Consider the following 14,736-nt stretch of genomic DNA (forward strand, 5'->3'; position numbering starts at 1 on the left):
GCTTCTAGTCACTGCGCCCGAGCGTAAACGGGTGCTCCGGTCGTGGAGATATGGTGCTCCACCCCATGCCGTGTGCTTGTAGCCGAAAAAGTAGGCCTGGTGAGCTCCGGGAATTCGCCGAGCAGGTGCGTAAACCCGTCTTGTGACGGAACCACACAGGCCACGGCGGTGCTGCGGTGGCAGGGCACTGCGTGGAAAGTGGACGCATTAATGAGTCGGCAGTGTTGAACGTCGACCAGCAGGCCGTTTGCCCAGAAAAAAATCAGCACCCAGGATGGCCTGTGAGACCTTAGCCGTAATGAAGTCACAGACAAAACGCTGACTGGCGAAGCTTAAGTTTACTGTCCGTTTCCCGAACGTACGCATGGCAGCGCCATTTACTGCCACGAGGGAAGGTCCCTGGCCACCGGATAGTAGGTCCAGCTTTGAAGCTGGGAGGATGCTGCACTGGGAACCAGTGCCGCACAGGAATCGTCGGCCCGTAACGGAATCCGTAACGTAAATGAGTTTGCCCGCTGAGCCCGCTGCCATAGCTAACTTGCTGTGCTTTTTAGACCTTGTCATCAGTCCAGTAGGACGCGGGCTTGTTGGAGTTTTTTTTTTTCTCTCGAGAAACTGCAAGGAGGCCGGCAGCATCGAGCTTTGGCGCCAAAATGGGCGTGGTACACGCACCATCCTGCTGGGGGAGGGCTGGGCTTCGCTCGCATGGGGGAAAGGCGCCTCGTGGCTGCACAACATTGCTGAGTAACAGTAAATATCTTGTCTGCCTCTGCAGCGAGTTCAGCACTGTCTGTGATGGCAGTGTTGGCCAATGCCGCCTGAACCGGTTCAGGTAGCTGGCAGAGGAAAAGCTCACGGAATAAAAAGCATTGGGGTTCTGTGCCCAACAGCATGAGCATTTGACTCATCAGCTCTGACGGTTTTGAGTCCCCGAGGCCGGGCATGGAAATAAGCTTGCGTGCCCGCTCCGACTTAAGATCAAATACCTGTAGCAAACGGGCTTTAAGCGCTTCGTACTTGCCCTCCTCAGGTGGGCTTCCAAGGATGCTGATGACCCGCGAGGCCGTGGCACTGTCGAGAGCGGCAACCACGTAATAATAACGGGTCGCATCCGCTGTGACCTCCCGGAGAGCGAACTGTGCTTCTGCCTGGAAAAACCATGCTGCTGGCTGCTGTTCCCAGAACTGCGGCAGTTTAAGGGCGACGGCGTTCATGTTCATCCTCGACGAAAGTTGTCCGACGAGATCGGCGTCACCAATGTAGGAACGGAGGTTCCTAACTGAATAAGGTATTCGACTCGATGAATCAAATCAACAGGTTTTAATGAACAATGAAGTTAACAGGGAAACTACAGGAGAAACGGTACACAGGTCTATTCAGCTTGCTGGGCACTCGACGACTACTGGAAGATTCTGGAAGCTGACGTCATGATGTCATCGCGTTCTTCGCGCCACTGGCGGTCACGTGATCGGCGTCATGACGTCATCACGTGGAGTGCAGGAAAACACAATACAGTACAGTTAACAGGCAGTTTAAAGGTGCAGTCTGCAGTTGCACTACACTGTAGTTAAAGGGATTATTACCAATTGTTCCGAGACCCTTGGTGGCTCCGCCACAACATCAAACTTATTGTTTTTTTACAAATATTACCAACCTTCATATTTTATAAACAATATTATAGGTCTAATTTTAAGCTTCACTTAATAATCAAATTGATTGTGCTTCACTCTTTCAGTTAATTAAATCTTAAGCTCTGGACTGGACTATTGCCATGTAATTGGTCAATAGGCATCCAGTACTCTCAAGTATACATTCATAAGTACACACAGCACTAATCACTTCCAAAAAATTAGCATTTGGTAACAGTTTGTTTCTATTATTATTCAATCACCCATACTTCTTATGTACTGAACTTACTTCATGCAGACAGGTATACTGGATGTGATAGGGAGCGACTTTCTCTTCACCTTTGATTTCAACACTGATCTGCAGTCGAATAGCACCTGAGACTGCAGATTTATCCGTTCTTTTCTCTGGAAAAGGAAACAAATGAACTCAGGACATTTGTTCCTCACAGACATTTGCATTAATAGATAGTTCACCACAATGCAGCGATAATCATCATCAAATCCTCCAAGCTGTGAAAAAAAACTAAAATATCAAAAGACAATTATATTTTGGCTATATACAGCACAAAACTGAAAGGATTCTAGACTGCAGCTGGAAGGGGAATTAAATTCTGATTGATCAGAGGCTCTGATTGCTTAACAGCAATAGATATTGTGATCGTAAAGACACACAGCTCTATTTATCAGCAGAATAATTATACACGGCATAACACTTCCCGTTCTTATAATTGACGGATTATAAGTTGGGCAGGCTGCATTACGGGTGTGCAATACTCTGCATCTAGTTTTCTCCTATGTACTCTGACCAGACAATTATTTACACTTAAGCGCAAACGAGGAAAATCTGCCCGTGAGTCATTTTCAGACTGGCTCTGCTGGAGCTCATTAAAAATTTGTAACACCATTTCAGTTTGCTCACCAAATAGTCCCTTCATCTGCCAGGGTAATTCTAAGAAGATATCATAGAGGTCTGTAAAAAACCTGAAACCCTCAAACATGTATGTCCACAGGCAACTGCTATAACAACTTAGCTGTCTGACTAATGTTGTCCATGAGTCCAGTAGCAGTACCAGTCAAAGTAAATTCAATGAGAACTTCATCCAACTGACAGAGTACAATTTCTTCCGCAGACCTCCAGTTGTTCGGATTCATTTCTGGATAATAGAATTTTTTTTTCCAAAAGGTATTTAAGGTCCGACAGCGTTCGCCTAAATCTGAACAACAACAACTTGTATTTATATAGTGCCCTTAACGTAATAAAACATCCCAATGCGCTTCACAGGAGCATTACCAAACAAAATTTGACACCGAGCCACATAGGGAGATATTAGGGCAGATGACATTGGTCAAAGAGGTAGGTTTTAAGGAGTGTTTTAAAGGGGGAAAGAGAGGTAGAGAGCTGGAGAAGTTTAGGGAAGGAATTCCAGAGCTTAGGGCCTTGGCAACCAAAGGCACGGCCGCCAATGGTGGAGCAATTAAAATCGGGGATGTGCAAGAGGCCAGAAATGGAGGAAAGCAGATATCTTGGAGAGTTGTAGGGCTGGAGGAGATTATAGAGGTAGGAAGGGGCAAGGCCATGGAGGGACTTGAAAACCAGAATGAAAATTTTAAAATCGAGACGTTGCTTAACCAGGAGCCAATGTAGGTCAGCGAGCACAGGGGTGATGTGTGAACTGTAAAGTGTTTTACAGTAATTAAATAGCTTAATAAGCACAGAAAAAAGTACAGATTGACAGCCAGAGAATTTATGTTCAAGTCTATTTAAAACCAGGAAGAGATGACAACTAAACAAGACAATGACCATAGGTAACAACTTGTCTACTATGTCTCCAGAGGTAAAGCCAAAGTTTCCCAGATGAGGACAGAATTGCTAACACTATAGCAGCCAGCTCACTACAAAAGGAGAGGCTGTACGATCTTATGATCACATCACAAAGGAACAGCTTTGCAAACTTAGCAAGAATACGTTAAATACAGACTACAGTATAAACTTAAACTTGCTGGCCCAGAACTTGGTGTCGGGGGCTTGCCGCGCGTGCAAGCCCCCGATGTGCGCTCACCCTGCGCGCCGACATCTGAAACCTGGCCCGCAGTGGATTTCCTTTCACAGGCCAGGTTCTGATGTCGGCGCGCTGTGCTAACCTGACCCAGCGGCGTAGTTAGTGCGATGTGCCGGCTGGGATCAGGTGAGCACTGTTCAGCCAATCAGGGGAGGGGAAACTTCATTCATAAGTTTGAGAGTAAGAACTGTCAAACTCATGAGAAGTACTGCACCCCAAAACACTACGTAAACTTTAAATAAAATTTTAAAAAACATCCCAATCATTAAATTAAATCTATATATATAAACGGATCGTTCTGTCTGTCTGTCTGTCTGTCTATCTGTCTGTCTGTCTGTCTGTCCTCACGTGTGCGTCTGTCCGGCTATGCGCTCGAAAGTTATAGGGCGTACCTACGCGTGCGTTACGTCGAAAGAAAGCTTACCGTTCCGAAACGGTCGTAAGCGTATTTACGTTTCGGCTGGACAAAAATCGCGCCCGCGGTTTCCGAAAAACGTTCAACATTCTGCTCATTAGCATCTCATTATCCGCTCATTAGCGATAGAGTGACCTCGAGGTCGACCAATCGTACGCCGGGTTCCTGGCGCGTGCGGCCGGGCCCTCCTACGGTCGAGTGACGGGACGATTGACCAATCCTACGCTTCGGTGACCTGACGGTCGACCAATCGGTGCGTGTGGGCGGGCCTTATCGTTCTGAACCGAGGCGAGTCGCCGCCATCTTGATTCCAAACTTTTCCTTTCTTTTTCCCGCTTTCTGCGTCTTTAAAAAAAAAGTTGTTTTTAAAACACATATTCTTTTTTAAAAAAGTTAATTACTTTCTAAATCTTTCATCTAATCTCATTAATTTTCTTACCTTTCCCCGTTTTTCCAGGTAGGCCTCGAAGCCTCGGCCTCTCCTCCGCACCCACGCCCCAACTAGGCACCTCCGGCCCCTGTCAACAAGCGGCTCCCGATCGCCGCCATCTTTGTGAAGGCTGGAGGGGCGGGCCTTAGCCGAGTGCCGCTACCCGCCGCCATCTTAGTAAAGGCTGGTGCGGCGGTGGCGTCACGGAGCTCCGCGGAGCAGGTGCGCGGCGGCGTCTAACTCTCCCCCCCCCAAGTCTGTCTCTCGCTCTCTTCCCCGCGCCTCCTGAATGCGCGGGGGAAGAGGCCCGGGGCACCGTGGCCGCTTTCGGAGACTTCAACTCGGTGACAGGTGAGGAGGGTCTTTGTTCACGCAATCGGCCGCTCACGCCCAGGCCCGGAGATCGGGAGGCGGAGAGGGGAGGAGGGTTACCAAGGCAACTGGGGCGCGGGGGGCGGGGCTCCAGAGATCGGGCCTCCGGAGATCGGGGGGGGTGGGGGGAGGCGAACTTCGGGAGATTGGGGGGGGGGGGGCGGAGAGCCTCGGGAGATCGGGGGCGAGCCTCGGGAGATCGGGGGGGGGGCGAGCATCGGGAGATCGGGGTGGGGGGGGGAGGGGGGGGCGAGCCTCGGGAGATCAGGGGGCGAGCCTCGGGAGATCAGGGGGCGAGCCTCGGGAGATCGGGGGGGGCGAGCCTCGGGAGATCGGGGTGGGGGGGGCGAGCCTCGGGAGATCGGGAGGGGGGGTGAGCCTCGGGAGACCGGGGGTGGGGGGGGGCGGGGTGGCGAGCCTCGGAGATCGGGGGTGGGGGGCGAGCCTCGGGAGATCGGGGGGGGGTGGGGGGGCGAAGCCTCGGGGAGATCGGGGGGGGGCGAGCCTCGGCGGGGGGGGGGGCGAGCCTCGGGAGATCGGGGGGGCGGGTCTCGGGAGATCGGGAGGGCGGGGGCTCGATAGATCGGGGGGGGCGGGGCTCGGGAGATCGGGGGGGCGGGGCTCGGGAGATCGGGTGGGGGGCGGGGCTCGGGAGATCGGGGCGTGGGGGGAGCCTCGGGAGATCGGGGGGGGGGAGCCTCGGGAGATCGGGGGGGAGCCTCGGGAGATCGGGGCTCGGGGACTCCCCCCCTCCCCCCCCTCCCCTCCCCCGCCTCCCCTCCTACCCCCCTCCCCTCCCTCTCCCCTCCCCCCACCCTCCTCCCTCTCCCCCCCAATCCCTCTCCCCTCCCCCCCTCCCCCCCGCTCCCTCTCCCCTCCCCCCGCCTCCTCCACCCTCCCCTCCTCTTCCCTCCCCTCCCCCCCTCTTCCCCCCCTCTTCCCCCCCAGTCGCTCTCTCTCTTCCCCCCAGTCGCTCTCTCTCTTCCCCCCAGTCACTCTCTCTCTCTCTTCCAACAACAACATGCCCTCAAAAGACCCTTGGCACGGCCGGGCACTTCAGCTAGTCTATCTATATATATAAACGGATCAATCTGTCTGTCTGTCCTCACGTGTGCGTCTGTCCGGCTATGCGCTCGAAAGTTATAGAGAGTACCTACGCGTGCGTTACGTCGAAAGAAAGCTTACCGTTCCGAAACGGTCGTAAGCGTATTTACGTTTCGGCCGGACAAAAATCGCGCCCGCGGTATCCGAAAAACGTTCAACATTCCGCTCATTAGCATCTCATTATCCGCTCATTAGCGATAGAGCGACCTCGAGGTCAACCAATCGTACGCCGGGTTCCTGGCGCGTGCGGCCGGGCCCTCCTACGGTCGAGTGACGGGACGATTGACCAATCCTACGCTTTGGTGACCTGACGGTCGACCAATCGGTGCCTGTGTGGGCGGGCCTTATCGTTCTGAACGAGGGTGAGTCGCCGCCATCTTGATTCCAAACTTTTCCTTTCTTTTTCCCGCTTTCTGCGTCTTTGAAAAAAACGTTGCTTTTAAAACACATATTGTTTTTAAAAAAAGTTAATTGCTTTCTAAATCTTTTATCTAATCTCATAAATTTTCCTACCTTTCCCCGTTTTTCCAGGTAGGCCTCGAAGCCTCGGGCCTCTCCTCCGCACCCACGCCCGAGCTAGGCACCTCCCGGCCCCAGTCAACAAGCGGCCCCCGATCGCCGCCATCTTTGTGAAGGCTGGAGGGGCAGGCCTCAGCCGAGCGCCGCTACCGCCGCCATCTTAGTAAAGGAGCAGCTGAGACGCGGCGTCTCTCTCTGTTCCCCGCTCGGCTCGGGCGGGGGGGGGCGGGGCTCTCGGGAGTGCAGATCTCGGGCGGGGGCTTGGAGAGCGGGAAGGGTTACCCCGGCAACCAGGCCTGCCGGCCGTCTCTCACAGCCGCAATCGGCGCTCTTGAAGCCAGCTCGGGAGGGCGGGGCCATGTCAGTGCGTGGGGCAGCACGGAGCTCCGTGGAGCCATCACGGCGCTGGGCTCGGGTGCTTTGTGGCCTGCGGTCCGAACAGCGGCTGCGGACCTCGAGCTGACCGGGGCGCTGGACTCGGCTGGGCCATGTCTTTGCGGGTGTTCGCCTCGGCCAACGGCATCAGGGTGACGGCCGAGGCCGCCAAAAGCGTCCAAGGGAACGCGTTCATCCAGGTGCCGAGGCCCGGGCCCCGGGGCGGAAAGAGGGATTGGAGCGGGAGATGAGGGCTCGGGCAGGGGAGAGGGTGAGGGGGGAGAGAGAGGGGGGAGGAGGGGAGGAGGGGGAGAGGGAGGAAGGGGGTAGGGAGGTGGTGAGAGGGAAGAGGGGAGGGGGAGGGGGGGAAGAGGGAGGAGGAGGGGGGGGAAGAGGGAGGAGGAGTGGGGGAAGAGGGAGGAGGGGGGGGAAAGAGGGAGGGGGAGGGGGGAGGAAGGGGGAAGAGGGAGGGGGAAGAGGGGTGAGAGGGAGGAGGGGAGGGGAGAGGGAGGGAGGAGAGGGGGAGGGGGGAAGAGGGAGGAGGAGGGGGGAAAGAGGGAGGGGGAGGGGGAAGAGGTAGGAGGGGGAGGGGGAAGAGGTAGGAGGGGGAGGGGGGAAGAGGTAGGAGGGGGAGGGGGGGAAGAGGTAGGAGGGGGAGGGGGGAAAGAGGTAGGAGGGGGAGGGGGGAAGAGGTAGGAGGGGGAGGGGGGAAGAGGTAGGAGGGGGAGGGGGGAAGAGGTAGGAGGGGGAGGGGGGAAAGAGGTGCAGGGGGGAGAGGTGGGAGGGGGGGGAAGAGGTAGGAGGGGGAGGGGGGGATGAGGTAGGAGGGGGAGAAGAGGTAGGAGGGGGAGGGGGGAAGAGGTAGGAGGGGGAGGGGGAAGAGGTAGGAGGGGGAGGGGGGAAGAGGTAGGAGGGAGAGGGGGGGAAGAGGTAGGAGGGGGCGGGGGGAAGAGGTAGGAGGGAGGGGGGAAGAGGTAGGAGGGGGGAAGAGGTAGGAGGGGGAGGGGGGGAAGAGGTAGGAGGGGGAGGAGGGAAGTGGTAGGAGGGGGAGGGGGGAAGAGGTAGGAGGGGGAGGGGGGGGAAGAGGTAGGAGGGGGAGGGGGGGAAGAGGTAGGAGGGGGAGGGGGGAAGAGGTAGGAGGGGGAGGGGGGGGAAGAGGTAGGAGGGAGTCGGCGTTTCATCAATTAGGGGCATTTCCTAATTAAGAAAAAGTCACAGAAACGGATACAGATTTATTGGCATCATTCGAACAACCAGCAAAGATTCAGCATCAAACTATGTCTGAGTTTCTGCTTCACACAGGCGGTCAGAAGCTGCAACGTAAGACTTCAAGCATGACTAACTACACCCTGGATCCCAAATATTAACCAGAATTATATTCAATGTTAGAAGTATTTTAAACTGCATAAAATTTAAATGTGGAACAAGTAACAGTATTTTGAAATTATTAAATCGCAGATTAAAAGCCTTAAGAAAGTGGCTCCTGATTCCTCCGGTCAGAGGGTAGCTGGCTTCATTGTCCTATAACACAGTCATCGCAATATAACCCACGGTCACCGCGGCTGGCCTCTAAGTCCTAGGCCTTCCCCGCGGTCTCAACCGTCCCGCCGACCTCACAAAATGGTGGCCGCCCTTCACCCACCAGGCTCTCGAGTCCAGCCCCTTCCCTCACTCTCACCTTCCCCTCTGTCTCTCCTTCCCTCTCTTTCTCTCCTTCCCCCCTCTCTCCCTCTCCTTCCCCCCTCTCTCCTTCCCCCCCTCTCTCCTTCCCCCCCTCTCTCCTTCCCCCCTCTCTCTCTCCTTCCCCCCAGTATTCTCGCTCTCTCCTTCCTCCCAGTCTCTGAGTCTCTCGCGCTCTCTCTTCCCCCCAGTCGCTCTCTCTCTCTCCTCTCTCTCTCCCCCCCCCCCACCCCCAGTCGCGCTCTCTCTTCCCCCCCAGTCGCGCTCTCTCTTCCCCCCCCAGTCGCGCTCTCTCTTCCCCCCCCAGTCGCGCTCTCTCTTCCCCCCCAGTCGCGCTCTCTCTTCCCCCCCCAGTCGCGCTCTCTCTTCCCCCCAGTCGCGCTCTCTCTTCCCCCCCCAGTCGCGCTCTCTCTTCCCCCCAGTCGCGCTCTCTCTTCCCCCCCAGTCGCGCTCTCTCTTCCCCCCCAGTCGCGCTCTCTCTTCCCCCCAGTCGCGCTCTCTCTTCCCCCAGTCGCGCTCTCTCTTCCCCCCCAGTCGCGCTCTCTCTTCCCCCCCAGTCGCGCTCTCTCTTCCCCCCCAGTCGCGCTCTCTCTTCCCCCCCAGTCGCGCTCTCTCTTCCCCCCCAGTCGCGCTCTCTCTTCCCCCCCAGTCGCGCTCTCTCTTCCCCCCCAGTCGCGCTCATCTCTTCCCCCCCAGTCGCGCTCTCTCTTCCCCCCCAGTCGCGCTCTCTCTTCCCCCCCAGTCGCGCTCTCTCTTCCCCCCAGTCGCGCTCTCTTCCCCCCAGTCGCGCTCTCTCTTCCCCCCCAGTCGCGCTCTCTCTTCCCCCCCAGTCGCGCTCTCTCTTCCCCCCCAGTCGCGCTCTCTCTTCCCCCCCAGTCGCGCTCTCTCTTCCCCCCCCAGTCGCGCTCTCTCTTCCCCCCCAGTCGCGCTCTCTCTTCCCCCCCAGTCGCGCTCTCTCTTCCCCCCCAGTCGCGCTCTCTCTTCCCCCCCAGTCGCGCTCTCTCTTCCCCCCCAGTCGCGCTCTCTCTTCCCCCCCAGTCGCGCTCTCTCTTCCCCCCCAGTCGCGCTCTCTCTTCCCCCCCAGTCGCGCTCTCTCTTCCCCCCCAGTCGCGCTCTCTCTTCCCCCCCAGTCGCGCTCTCTCTTCCCCCCCAGTCGCGCTCTCTCTTCCCCCCCAGTCGCGCTCTCTCTTCCCCCCCAGTCGCGCTCTCTCTTCCCCCCCAGTCGCGCTCTCTCTTCCCCCCCAGTCGCGCTCTCTCTTCCCCCCCAGTCGCGCTCTCTCTTCCCCCCCAGTCGCGCTCTCTCTTCCCCCCCAGTCGCGCTCTCTCTTCCCCCCCAGTCGCGCTCTCTCTTCCCCCCCAGTCGCGCTCTCTCTTCCCCCCCAGTCGCGCTCTCTCTTCCCCCCCAGTCGCGCTCTCTCTTCCCCCCCAGTCGCGCTCTCTCTTCCCCCCCAGTCGCGCTCTCTCTTCCCCCCCAGTCGCGCTCTCTCTTCCCCCCCAGTCGCGCTCTCTCTTCCCCCCCAGTCGCGCTCTCTCTTCCCCCCCAGTCGCGCTCTCTCTTCCCCCCCAGTCGCGCTCTCTCTTCCCCCCCAGTCGCGCTCTCTCTTCCCCCCCAGTCGCGCTCTCTCTTCCCCCCCAGTCGCGCTCTCTCTTCCCCCCCAGTCGCGCTCTCTCTTCCCCCCCAGTCGCGCTCTCTCTTCCCCCCCAGTCGCGCTCTCTCTTCCCCCCCAGTCGCGCTCTCTCTTCCCCCCCAGTCGCGCTCTCTCTTCCCCCCCAGTCGCGCTCTCTCTTCCCCCCCAGTCGCGCTCTCTCTTCCCCCCCAGTCGCGCTCTCTCTTCCCCCCCAGTCGCGCTCTCTCTTCCCCCCCAGTCGCGCTCTCTCTTCCCCCCCAGTCGCGCTCTCTCTTCCCCCCCAGTCGCGCTCTCTCTTCCCCCCCAGTCGCGCTCTCTCTTCCCCCCCAGTCGCGCTCTCTCTTCCCCCCCAGTCGCGCTCTCTCTTCCCCCCCAGTCGCGCTCTCTCTTCCCCCCCAGTCGCGCTCTCTCTTCCCCCCCAGTCGCGCTCTCTCTTCCCCCCCAGTCGCGCTCTCTCTTCCCCCCCAGTCGCGCTCTCTCTTCCCCCCCAGTCGCGCTCTCTCTTCCCCCCCAGTCGCGCTCTCTCTTCCCCCCCAGTCGCGCTCTCTCTTCCCCCCCAGTCGCGCTCTCTCTTCCCCCCCAGTCGCGCTCTCTCTTCCCCCCCAGTCGCGCTCTCTCTTCCCCCCCAGTCGCGCTCTCTCTTCCCCCCCAGTCGCGCTCTCTCTTCCCCCCCAGTCGCGCTCTCTCTTCCCCCCCAGTCGCGCTCTCTCTTCCCCCCCAGTCGCGCTCTCTCTTCCCCCCCAGTCGCGCTCTCTCTTCCCCCCCAGTCGCGCTCTCTCTTCCCCCCCAGTCGCGCTCTCTCTTCCCCCCCAGTCGCGCTCTCTCTTCCCCCCCAGTCGCGCTCTCTCTTCCCCCCCAGTCGCGCTCTCTCTTCCCCCCCAGTCGCGCTCTCTCTTCCCCCCCAGTCGCGCTCTCTCTTCCCCCCCAGTCGCGCTCTCTCTTCCCCCCCAGTCGCGCTCTCTCTTCCCCCCCAGTCGCGCTCTCTCTTCCCCCCCAGTCGCGCTCTCTCTTCCCCCCCAGTCGCGCTCTCTCTTCCCCCCCAGTCGCGCTCTCTCTTCCCCCCCAGTCGCGCTCTCTCTTCCCCCCCAGTCGCGCTCTCTCTTCCCCCCCAGTCGCGCTCTCTCTTCCCCCCCAGTCGCGCTCTCTCTTCCCCCCCAGTCGCGCTCTCTCTTCCCCCCCAGTCGCGCTCTCTCTTCCCCCCCAGTCGCGCTCTCTCTTCCCCCCCAGTCGCGCTCTCTCTTCCCCCCCAGTCGCGCTCTCTCTTCCCCCCCAGTCGCGCTCTCTCTTCCCCCCCAGTCGCGCTCTCTCTTCCCCCCCAGTCGCGCTCTCTCTTCCCCCCCAGTCGCGCTCTCTCTTCCCCCCCAGTCGCGCTCTCTCTTCCCCCCCAGTCGCGCTCTCTCTTCCCCCCCAGTCGCGCTCTCTCTTCCCCCCCAGTCGCGCTCTCTCTTCCCCCCCAGTCGCGCTCTCTCTTCCCCCCCAGTCGCGCTCTCTCTTCCCCCCCAGTCGCGCTCTCTCTTCCCCCCCAGTCGCGCTCTCTCTTCCCCCCCAGTCGCGCTCTCTCTTCCCCCCCAGTCGCGCTCTCTCTTCCCCCCCAGTCGCGCTCTCTCTTCCCCCCCAGTCGCGCTCTCTCTTCCCCCCCAGTCGCGCTCTCTCTTCCCCCCCAGTCGCGCTCTCTCTTCCCCCCCAGTCGCGCTCTCTCTTCCCCCCCAGTCGCGCTCTCTCTTCCCCCCCAGTCGCGCTCTCTCTTCCCCCCCAGTCGCGCTCTCTCTTCCCCCCCAGTCGCGCTCTCTCTTCCCCCCCAGTCGCGCTCTCTCTTCCCCCCCAGTCGCGCTCTCTCTTCCCCCCCAGTCGCGCTCTCTCTTCCCCCCCAGTCGCGCTCTCTCTTCCCCCCCAGTCGCGCTCTCTCTTCCCCCCCAGTCGCGCTCTCTCTTCCCCCCCAGTCGCGCTCTCTCTTCCCCCCCAGTCGCGCTCTCTCTTCCCCCCCAGTCGCGCTCTCTCTTCCCCCCCAGTCGCGCTCTCTCTTCCCCCCCAGTCGCGCTCTCTCTTCCCCCCCAGTCGCGCTCTCTCTTCCCCCCCAGTCGCGCTCTCTCTTCCCCCCCAGTCGCGCTCTCTCTTCCCCCCCAGTCGCGCTCTCTCTTCCCCCCCAGTCGCGCTCTCTCTTCCCCCCCAGTCGCGCTCTCTCTTCCCCCCCAGTCGCGCTCTCTCTTCCCCCCCAGTCGCGCTCTCTCTTCCCCCCCAGTCGCGCTCTCTCTTCCCCCCCAGTCGCGCTCTCTCTTCCCCCCCAGTCGCGCTCTCTCTTCCCCCCCAGTCGCGCTCTCTCTTCCCCCCCAGTCGCGCTCTCTCTTCCCCCCCAGTCGCGCTCTCTCTTCCCCCCCAGTCGCGCTCTCTCTTCCCCCCCAGTCGCGCTCTCTCTTCCCCCCCAGTCGCGCTCTCTCTTCCCCCCCAGTCGCGCTCTCTCTTCCCCCCCAGTCGCGCTCTCTCTTCCCCCCCAGTCGCGCTCTCTCTTCCCCCCCAGTCGCGCTCTCTCTTCCCCCCCAGTCGCGCTCTCTCTTCCCCCCCAGTCGCGCTCTCTCTTCCCCCCCAGTCGCGCTCTCTCTTCCCCCCCAGTCGCGCTCTCTCTTCCCCCCCAGTCGCGCTCTCTCTTCCCCCCCAGTCGCGCTCTCTCTTCCCCCCCAGTCGCGCTCTCTCTTCCCCCCCAGTCGCGCTCTCTCTTCCCCCCCAGTCGCGCTCTCTCTTCCCCCCCAGTCGCGCTCTCTCTTCCCCCCCAGTCGCGCTCTCTCTTCCCCCCCAGTCGCGCTCTCTCTTCCCCCCCAGTCGCGCTCTCTCTTCCCCCCCAGTCGCGCTCTCTCTTCCCCCCCAGTCGCGCTCTCTCTTCCCCCCCAGTCGCGCTCTCTCTTCCCCCCCAGTCGCGCTCTCTCTTCCCCCCCAGTCGCGCTCTCTCTTCCCCCCCAGTCGCGCTCTCTCTTCCCCCCCAGTCGCGCTCTCTCTTCCCCCCCAGTCGCGCTCTCTCTTCCCCCCCAGTCGCGCTCTCTCTTCCCCCCCAGTCGCGCTCTCTCTTCCCCCCCAGTCGCGCTCTCTCTTCCCCCCCAGTCGCTCTCTCTTCCCCCCCAGTCGCGCTCTCTCTTCCCCCCCAGTCGCGCTCTCTCTTCCCCCCCAGTCGCGCTCTCTCTTCCCCCCCAGTCGCGCTCTCTCTTCCCCCCCAGTCGCGCTCTCTCTTCCCCCCCAGTCGCGCTCTCTCTTCCCCCCCAGTCGCGCTCTCTCTTCCCCCCCAGTCGCGCTCTCTCTTCCCCCCCAGTCGCGCTCTCTCTTCCCCCCCAGTCGCGCTCTCTCTTCCCCCCCAGTCGCGCTCTCTCTTCCCCCCCAGTCGCGCTCTCTCTTCCCCCCCAGTCGCGCTCTCTCTTCCCCCCCAGTCGCGCTCTCTCTTCCCCCCCAGTCGCGCTCTCTCTTCCCCCCCAGTCGCGCTCTCTCTTCCCCCCCAGTCGCGCTCTCTCTTCCCCCCCAGTCGCGCTCTCTCTTCCCCCCCAGTCGCGCTCTCTCTTCCCCCCCAGTCGCGCTCTCTCTTCCCCCCCAGTCGCGCTCTCTCTTCCCCCCCAGTCGCGCTCTCTCTTCCCCCCCAGTCGCGCTCTCTCTTCCCCCCCAGTCGCGCTCTCTCTTCCCCCCCAGTCGCGCTCTCTCTTCCCCCCCAGTCGCGCTCTCTCTTCCCCCCCAGTCGCGCTCTCTCTTCCCCCCCAGTCGCGCTCTCTCTTCCCCCCCAGTCGCGCTCTCTCTTCCCCCCCAGTCGCGCTCTCTCTTCCCCCCCAGTCGCGCTCTCTCTTCCCCCCCAGTCGCGCTCTCTCTTCCCCCCCAGTCGCGCTCTCTCTTCCCCCCCAGTCGCGCTCTCTCTTCCCCCCCAGTCGCGCTCTCTCTTCCCCCCCAGTCGCGCTCTCTCTTCCCCCCCAGTCGCGCTCTCTCTTCCCCCCCAGTCGCGCTCTCTCTTCCCCCCCAGTCGCGCTCTCTCTTCCCCCCCAGTCGCGCTCTCTCTTCCCCCCCAGTCGCGCTCTCTCTTCCCCCCCAGTCGCGCTCTCTCTTCCCCCCCAGTCGCGCTCTCTCTTCCCCCCCAGTCGCGCTCTCTCTTCCCCCCCAGTCGCGCTCTCTCTTCCCCCCCAGTCGCGCTCTCTCTTCCCCCCCAGTCGCGCTCTCTCTTCCCCCCCAGTCGCGCTCTCTCTTCCCCCCCAGTCGCGCTCTCTCTTCCCCCCCAGTCGCGCTCTCTCTTCCCCCCCAGTCGCGCTCTCTCTTCCCCCCCAGTCGCGCTCTCTCTTCCCCCCCAGTCGCGCTCTCTCTTCCCCCCCAGTCGCGCTCTCTCTTCCCCCCCAGTCGCGCTCTCTCTTCCCCCCCAGTCGCGCTCTCTCTTCCCCCCCAGTCGCGCTCTCTCTTCCCCCCCAGTCGCGCTCTCTCTTCCCCCCCAGTCGCGCTCTCTCTTCCCCCCCAGTCGCGCTCTCTCTTCCCCCCCAGTCGCGCTCTCTCTTCCCCCCCAGTCGCGCTCTCT

General features: G+C 61.0%; 1 protein-coding gene across 13 annotated transcripts in view; it reads right to left on the minus strand.

The window, feature by feature from the left end:
• unc13bb (unc-13 homolog Bb (C. elegans)) overlaps positions 1-14,736 on the minus strand; it is an 807,248-nt gene that overhangs the window by 176,555 nt on the left and 615,957 nt on the right. For all 13 annotated transcript variants that reach the window (XR_015074481.1, XM_085972924.1, XM_085972914.1 and 10 more), the window contains one exon: positions 1,918-2,033. Coding sequence is in view for 12 of the 13 variants with exons in the window: in XM_085972924.1 (XP_085829050.1) it covers positions 1,918-2,033 (116 nt within the window). In the remaining variant the exon portion in view is untranslated. The remainder of the gene's footprint in view (positions 1-1,917; positions 2,034-14,736) is intronic.

This window comes from Somniosus microcephalus, chromosome 2, assembly GCF_052327205.1.
Source record: "Somniosus microcephalus isolate GS21.2 chromosome 2, FLI_Smic_1.0, whole genome shotgun sequence".
In the NCBI taxonomy this organism is placed as follows: Eukaryota; Metazoa; Chordata; class Chondrichthyes; order Squaliformes; family Somniosidae; genus Somniosus; species Somniosus microcephalus.